Source organism: Epinephelus lanceolatus, chromosome 6, assembly GCF_041903045.1.
Source record: "Epinephelus lanceolatus isolate andai-2023 chromosome 6, ASM4190304v1, whole genome shotgun sequence".
Taxonomy (NCBI): Eukaryota; Metazoa; Chordata; class Actinopteri; order Perciformes; family Serranidae; genus Epinephelus; species Epinephelus lanceolatus.
In genome coordinates, this window is record NC_135739.1 from 43,443,378 (window position 1) to 43,452,358 (window position 8,981).

Below are 8,981 nucleotides of genomic sequence, written 5' to 3' on the forward strand. Positions count from 1 at the left end.
TACTTCCCACTCCGTATTTTAAATAATGATAATAAATATAAATTAGATAAGGTGGTGTTGTAGCCTGATGTGTTTTAAATTGGATTTCAGACTGTCTGTCATAATTGAACTTGGTTACATGATGCATGAGTGGCATGGCCAGGCATGTTTTTTCCTTTATTGAACTGTTCCAAAAAGCGCACCTTTGTAAGAAAAATGTGTTGAGTTCTCCTTGATGTGCTCAAGAGAGGAGAGCAGTATGCACCCTGACTCTGTGTTGCCAGTCAGCAGTGTGTGAAATAAGGCTGTTTGAATAAATTTCAGGGGTCAAATACAAATCAAAAAGTGAAAATGAAATTGATAATAATCAAATGCTAAAATTACTGTTTCTATGTGTGTGTTTTTAATGTTCTGTCTGACCAGCTTGCAAGATCAGACGCAGGTAGTTTCTGCTACTGGGCAACTCAGACAAAAGCCTGGAACTACAGAAGCACAATGTAAAGAGGAAACAAATAAATGATAAAATTAAATTAGTGCTGTCAAGACATTTTAAAAAATGGAGAGAGTAATTAATTATGTAATTAACTGATCTAATTAATCTCTTTTTTAATCTCATCTCAAAATTGCCAAGAAAAGCCCTCAACTTGAGGTATTTTCATTTAAATTCATTACATTATTGTGGCAGATGATCAAAAGATTGATATACATTACAAAAGCGGCTTTATAAAGTCATATTTATTGTTTTCAACAATAACACACTTGAACACAGATGCAGTACACCTAGCCATTACATTCTGTTGTTTTTGAGATTAGTCCCAATATAGAGTGCTGCAACCTTCAGTCTCGACCACCAGGGGGGTGCTTGACTGTCATGACATGTCAGCTTCATTAAAAACATAGCTGCAAATTAACGCAACAATAGATGTAAAAACACACAGAAACAATACATCTGTGATCAGTTCCCCATTTTTATTTTAAAAATTTTCCAAATTCTTTTCTTCTTTTCCAATTTCTCATTTTATTTTATGAAAGTAATCAATGTAAGTGCACATGTCCTTTAAACTTAATAGAAAATAAAAGCTAACGAAATGAAAGACACCTGGTACATTCGTTACAGCTGTATCAGTTTATAGAACAGTTTTGAACAGTTAGAACAAGAGGCTGCACTGCAACGTGCAAATCACCCATAATTCATGTAGGAACTGCTGCAGCCATTGTGCAGCTGGTGGGGGCTGCATGACGACTCAACCACCATGATCAGTTTTTAATGTTTTATCAGGCAATAACTACTCCAGACTCTGCTCTAGTGTAATTTTCGGGGCAGGATTCGGGATTTGGGACAACTGCTTGGATTTTGGGACTGTCCCGAATTTTTCGGGATGTCTGGTCACCCTACAAGGCACGGAGGTTGCCGGGGAGGCCAGATACTTGCATGCTAGGGCAGACAGCTTTTCATAGGCTCCTGAGTGAGCAGACCACCACTGCAGGGGACAATCATCAATGCTGATGCTGGGCTCTGCTCTGTAGCGCTGCAGCTCTCCCACAACTCAAGCACAAAGAAGCAAAATCTACGCCTTCAGACAGATTTTATAAAAGGCAACTCTGTGGCATACAGAAACAGTAAAGTTAGAGATTGAAAATGAGATTAACGCGATCAAAAAACATAGTGCATTAAATATGGCTGTAATTAATTATTCGCAATTACAGCAATTATTTTACATCCCTAAATTAAATTAAATAAAAGAACACAATGAGTGCTTGAGAAAGAAAGAGAAAGTCTGTGTATGTCATTTTATAATGTCCATATGAACCCTGTTTTAAAACTTGAATAATACAGGTATTTCCCAGATGTCTTAATTGGAAAATGTTACATTCAGAAAAAGGCCCAATTCGGAAGATCTAGACAGAACATGCTGTTAACATGACAAAATATTATAATGTTTGGAGTAATAGTGAATTATTAGTGCATATGTAAACGTAGTTCTTTCAGATTTTGGAAGCAGGATCACCCTTGTTTCAATAATATTTACTTGAATTTCCACCTGCTCAGACCAACTCATTGGCAGAGGTGCTCACTCAGACTGTGTGGATACCTTTATAAATTGTTTAAATCTTTCCACAGTGTTTAGAAAAGCACTTTGGGGCTACTGTACCTTCCTTCTCGCATGGTATTTTCACTCTGCTTTCTTCTTGCAGTCTGTCATTGACTGTTTAAACCGGTGATGCGCCCTCAGGTTTGATGTACAGCCCACAGAGCTGATAAAAGGCTACCCTGGCAGTGTTGTGATCAGCCCCTCTTAATTCGCTCCAATAAAAAGCACATCTGGATAAACTTTAGTGTCGAGGGCACGAATACATCTACATGACACCAATAATATCACTGGAAGCAGGGACAATCTGTTGATGTGTGTTTGAGTGTGTGCGCTGACTGAATCTGAAATGGAGACATGTTCATGCACACTTGCACAAAACAAGTGTTCATTAGCATGCAAGCTTAGTTATATCAGGTGTGTAATGAGGGTCAGACATGTTTGCATTGTGACTAGGACTGCCCTTGACCCAGCCTTCCCCTCCACTGCCCATTAATTTGCTGGATCATTCAGCTCTGTGTTTTTGAAGCCCTCAAGCACCACTTACTAACATGTAATCAAGACTGCCATTCACTGGTTATTGTTCATCTGCTGATACAAAGGGCAGGAGAAACAGTGCTGTAATGCTTGTAGAGACCTGCGTGCGTGCGCCAAGATTTGGCTTTGAAGGCATAGAGGCCCTAGTAACAGTGTTTGTCTTTCTGCACTCGGTACTATAAATGAGGCTGGAGCATATAAACCAACCTTACCCTTCATACACATACACACACTCCTGACTGCAAGCTAGAGGGCTCCAACCCAATCACCAGGCTGGCATTGTGCAATTCTGCAAACCCCAGATATGTTACATTTGTACGTTATTGTCTACCAGATACATTGAAACTTTGATTCTTTACATTTGAGCAGCGCTGTGGTTAATGTGTGGGTAGGTTTAGGCACAAAAATCACTTGATTATGGTTCAAAAAAGATCATGTTTGGACTTAAAATATCCAGTTTTAGTGGCACAATCCCCAACTGGAATTGTCTCAGTAAAGAACATCAGCTTTTCATGGCACTATTCTCAATGAAAAAATACTGTGACATGTGCTGAAAAGCCCTGTTTCCACCTAACGCTTTTGGTATGGTACGTTTGGAAACAAAAGTAACCCTTCAAACATGGTACTTAGACCCTGGGTCCCTTTGGCGTTTCCACCACAGACAAATCCTAAATGTGGGCGGGGCTGTTTTCATTCACTGTTCCACTGAGCAGTCGCTGTATTTCCTCATCACCGGTGACACAGAGGCTGTCTACACCTCGTTTTCGTCCATGGAACGAGGTTGCACATTGACATTTTCAGAAAAGAACAGCCTTGGGTACCTTGGGTATCACGCCATCCACCATCCCCTCTACCTCCTGATGATTATCAGCTGATGTACTATATCACTTTAGAAATGTTTCTGTAATATGTATAAAACATACAAATGTAGCATATTTATGCAGAAATGTACAAAGCCAACATTTTCTTCTTGTGACTGAGCTGATGGCCCACATCACAACTTATCGTGTTATGTTGGCTTTTAAAAGATCACATTTCAAGGGAGTTAGGACGCTGTTATCAAAGTGAGTTTAATGGTGAACACCTAGTAAACATACAGTACGTTCGCACATGCACGCATGTTTTCTTGTATTTATATAGTAATACCTTCCTCCTGGTAACCACATAGGTGGCGTTCAAGGATATATGAGGATATTTTAGTTTATTGCAACATGCTCTATGTTTTTTAGTTTTTCCGCTCGGTTATAACGTACTCACCATAGTAATTGCTGAGCTCTTCAGTGGCGTTACAACAATAAAGTCTAATGGGACAATAACACGAGCAGTCCGACAACCAGGAGCTAAAAGCAAAAGTAAGTACACAGGAAATATTAATGCAGGTTTGCTGTTTAGTAAGAGCCCCTCAGTAGACACAGGAGAGAAAAAATATATGGATAAGCAAAAATTATTTGGGTGATAAAAAAAAAGAACAGAACTTTTGTGATGTTATGCAAAACTTTGTGTTTTCCAAAGATATATTTTGAGTCTCCATGCAGACCTCCTGCAGCAGAGTAACGTGCAAAGGGCTTGGTGAATAGACATGCTGATGACATAGAGATGCTGCATTTGGGTGACACAGTCATATTGGAGAGATCAAGACTTGCCTGTAACCAAATGCAAGTAATCAGAAGAGCTGCAGTTTTTGTGGATAAAAAGAACTATAACATTCGTATTTATCAACCAATTGCAATGATTATTTATGGGCTAATGATCTGCATGTAATAGGGCAAAAAATTGATCTCGATATTTAGGCTATTATCACTGCTGGACGCTCAAAAGACTGTTTGTTCGGCTTAAATACAACTGAATTTCTTAACATTAATATTACGTGGTGTAAAATTAATTAATTGTCAAAAAATTGTAAAAACTCACATTTGTCAAGCATGGATTTGGTGTATTTTCCTTGGTTAATACTTGCAGAGATGTATATATATTATAATATGTTATATTATAGATAATTTATGTGGAAGTAGACAACTTTTAAATTTGCTAGCATCACTCTGCTAATTAACTCCTTGATCATCGCAGAACATAGTAACTTAATCCACTGCTCATTTAAGAAAGACCACCACAAGAAAACGTGTTCTTTGTTTAGATTATATGGACAATGGACCATTTGTGCCTTGCTGCGAGTAACTAGTCATAGCTAGCGTAGCTAGTGCGCTAACGTTGGAGAGCCTTTCTTTTCTCAGGATTGTACCTGGATATAGACGGGAACCAGTCTAAGCGCACATTAACAAAACATGTTTTCTTGTGGTTGTCTTTCTAAAATGAGCATAGTGAAAGTTACTATATTGTCTTATGATCATGGAGTTAATGATAAGCAGACAGCTTTGGCTAGCTAGTTGAAAAGTTGTCTAACATCACTTCTGTTAAATTATATCGGGATAGCTCTACATGTAATTAACCAAGAAAAATAAGCCAAATCCATGCTTGACAAACACGAGTTTTTACAATTCCCCATGAAAATGGATTATTTCACCCCACATAAGTAATTCAGTTCATGTAAGTCAAACACACACTCCTCTTTTGAGCTTTTGACCGCAATTAGAGCCTTAAAATCAAGATTCAACTTAAGTGGAGACCGAACTTTTTTTCCCTACTGCACGGGGATCATAAACCCTTGAATATAAACACAACTCACTGCAGTTGGTTGAGAACTATAAACATTACAGTTCTTTTTATCCAGAACCGCAGCTTCTCTGTTTACTTGCATTTGTTTACTGGCAGTTCTTGCTTTCTCCAGTATGGCAGCGCTGTTAACGTACAATCCAGCGGCTATGTTTCCATATCTATAGCTTAGTGAAGGTGAATATAGTCAGAATCAGCTTGTTGTCAGGTTGTGGTGATTATTAAAAATTCTCTCAGCCAGTTACATCACTGGTCTCTGACTCTGAAACAGCCGTGCCACTGTTAAACGTGATAAAGGCTCTTAAATAAAGCTTTAGTATAATTCAGTTCCAGGTTTAAGGACCCATCCCAGGGACACTATTATGAAGGAGACGTTCATTTACCAGGGTTCATCTTTATCAGCTTTCTTTTTTAGCAAAAGTAGCGTCTCATGATTTATCCTTGGAGTATGTTGCACTGCAAACACTGTTGTGTAAAGTGGGATTTATACCTCTGCATCAAATCAATGTTGTACCTGTGGCGTAGGCTCTGTGTAGATGTGTACCCTATGCCGTAGCCTGACATGCACCTACCCAGAAATGTAACTATACGCTGTGGCAATGCTTACCTTGTGTTTATTTTTGTTAGCTGAAAGCCATTTCCCTCAATGGAAACAAAGCTTTTATTTACTTTTATTTCACAGGTAAGGAACAATAAATTCAATAAAAAGACAATAAAGCCTCCAAAAAACAGCAATTTAAGTTCTGTGTGTAATTTATCCAGGTTTCATATGAGTAGAGGAAATATCCACTAGCCCCTATGCTAATTTATGCAATGTAAAATGCTGTAGGCTTATGCTAATAGTTAGAATGTTGTACTGTATTTGTAGGGATAATATTTTCTGTACAAGACTGTTGTTTTGTTGGTGAACCTTCTGTGTTGTAATGGAGCTGAATTTTGTAACATTACCTTTGTTTAATGTTGCTGTTGTTCCTGGCTTCATACTCTGCTAGCCGCTAGGCTAATTTCTACAATGTAGAAATCACTCTGTGCCATAGGCTTGTGCTAATAACGTCAACATGTTGCATTTGTAGGGAAATGTGTCCAGCAAAAGACAGGTGCTTTGTCTGTGATTCTTATGAGTTACAGTGGAGCCGATTTGTGTACTTCTCTTTAAAATTATCGCCATGAAGCCATGTTTCACGTTTCAGGTGTGTTTTTAGTCAATCAGACTTTACAGGACAAAACCTTACCTTACAAAACTTTACAAAAACCCCGCTGCCTACTAGTGTTTTGGAGATGTAACTGCAGAGCGATAATATGCGATGCTGACAGCGATGTAGGCAATGTGCATAGGCTATGTGTAGGGCCAACGCACAACTATGATGTATCATGTACGAGGTGAGATACATTGAAATTATTACTGTTATACTCTATCTGACTGTAGGTGCACATTTGTGGTCATGTGTGTTTATTTAGTGACATTCTGAATCATTCTTCCTGAGGTAGGCCAAAGCTTTTCATTTGCAGAGCTCATTATCACTTTTAACGGTGGCACAGCTGATTCAGCGCCATGAGACCAGTGATGTAAATGACTGTGAGAGTATTAAATAATCACCACACCCGCTGATTCAGACTATATTCACCTTCACCAAGCCCTTTGTTGCACTGCTGCAGGAGGTGAGCATGGAGACTCATGGAAACTTTTAGTCATCTGTTTTATTTCTCCCCCATGTCCCCTTAAACTACCTTTTTGTTAGTTTTCATGTGGAACTAAGTAAGTAAATTAGGTCATTGCAGGAAGCTGGAAAATGTTTACAGTGGAGAGTTTGGGATAATAATTGTATCTTTCACCTTTTTTTTTCTCCCCCCAAAAAAGTATGACAAACCTGGAGTTTTGATCTTCTGACTGCTCATGTTTCTTGTCATGTTGGACGTTGTTGTAGTGATGTCAGTGTTAATGTGAAGAGTGATCATTTAACAACACAACTGGGTATTAACATTTTATCTCAGGTTTTTCTTTCCTCTCCCTCACATCCATTGTTCTTATTTGTTCTTCTGTTTTATTTACAGGCACATCATTCTCCCTCCATGGTCAATCTGCCTTCCATGTTTGAGAGGAAATACCACACATTCAGTCGTTCGACCACCCACCTTTTCTGATTGGGAGCACCAGCAGGAGTCATACCATCTTTACCTTGACTGCTGCTAACAGCAAGTCTTAACCGGACAGGCGTATGTGTATAAAGTTAAAGCTACCTGTAAATTATGGCAAACTAGCATTTGTCTATACTGGAGCTCCTCATAGATTTTTCAAACCTACAGGAAGTGGCATTTAGCCACATTTGGAAAAATGCACTGAAAAATTCACAATCGTCCAGCTACTGTTAGAGTGCTTCACAGCTGAAATTTGGGCCCAGAAGGGTTAAAAAATAAACCAGTTGTTTGTCAATCTGATGCCTAATGTGATGCATTCAGCTGATACCGCCCACATCTGACAAGGCAGTATGGTGTATCTTTCCAAATGCACAATGCTTGAACTAAGACTGTTTTACTAAGAGCTAATTGGATCTGTACTGCACCATGCTAGGGGCTACAGCTGTGTGGTCGCCATTGGAATGTAAGTTTGCCTTACCCTTAAAAAGATGAAGGATGCTCTGCTTTTTGTCTGCAGTTGTTAATGGATTATTTTGATTTATTTGTTAATATACTTCATCAAATCTTGTGTTGATAAGTTGCCTGTTTAGCTTCCTGGTTGGTTACCATTGTTGGAAGTGTTAACACTAAATAAAAATCACATCTTTTCTCTCAGTTTTAAATAGGGACTTTGAGTTGTCCCCAGGTGTCCCTGGATGCTATTTTTATTTCCTTGTGCTTTGGTAAAGTAAAATAACATTTAATTTTGAGATGTTTAGGTATTTCTATATAACAAATGCAGATTGTTAAACTTTTTGTGTTTCTGACATACTAAAGATACAGGGTTGACTTCTCTTGCCCTTTACTTTGAGACTTTTTTTAAATTAACCTACTCAGTAAGAGACCTTTATATTAACTGACATTAAATGTTTTATTTTAGTGGGGTAGACTTAATTTCACCTGATATAATAATATGGTAATTATCCCATCCTCAACATTTAAAGCTATGATAGCTTCCAGCTTTTATAAAGCTTGTATTTGGCATCCTTTAGAGATTTGTTGAGGAGAACAAAAAGCATTCCTGCTCTTGTTCCCTGTACGGCCATTGATGTTTTAAAAGATCTTTTTAAAGTGTGTCTGTGCGTATCTGTGTGTGTGTTTAAGAAGGAAGGCTGCGTCAGTGTACATATTTATTCTTAAAGAATCCTTTTTTTTTTTTCTGTTTCTTTTTCCTGTTGCTATTTATGTTGTTTTCTGCGTGTATGTCTGTTTTTTCTGTAATGCTGTTTTCAGTGAGCTCCAATGGTCTCCTGTTGTTTCATCTCTGTATTAAATGCACTTAAACATGTACGTTAAGATTTTTTTTTTTTTTTTTACTCCGGTGTATTTGTCTTTTATCACCAGAACATTCTTAAAACAATTCAGTTTATTTGTAGGGGATGCTGACTCAATATACCAAGTCGTTTGTGTCAAAATAAATAATTTTATTTCCTTTTTATGTCCTGGAGTACTGTGTGTGTCTGCACACTTAAAACACACCAACAGGTTCATTCTGTTGACAATGTTAATTCCGATCCTGTAAAAGCTGAT

At 38.1% G+C, this 8,981-nt stretch overlaps 1 protein-coding gene across 4 annotated transcripts in view; it reads left to right on the top strand.

Annotated features, from left to right (window-relative positions):
- The window catches only part of ect2 (epithelial cell transforming 2), a 108,145-nt gene extending 99,398 nt beyond the window's left edge, over positions 1-8,747 (top strand). For all 4 annotated transcript variants that reach the window (XM_033620789.2, XM_033620792.2, XM_033620791.2 and 1 more), the window contains one exon: positions 7,329-8,747. Coding sequence is in view for 2 of the 4 variants with exons in the window: in XM_033620792.2 (XP_033476683.1) it covers positions 7,329-7,418 (90 nt within the window). In the remaining 2 variants the exon portion in view is untranslated. The remainder of the gene's footprint in view (positions 1-7,328) is intronic.
- Positions 8,748-8,981: the final 234 nt, after the last annotated feature.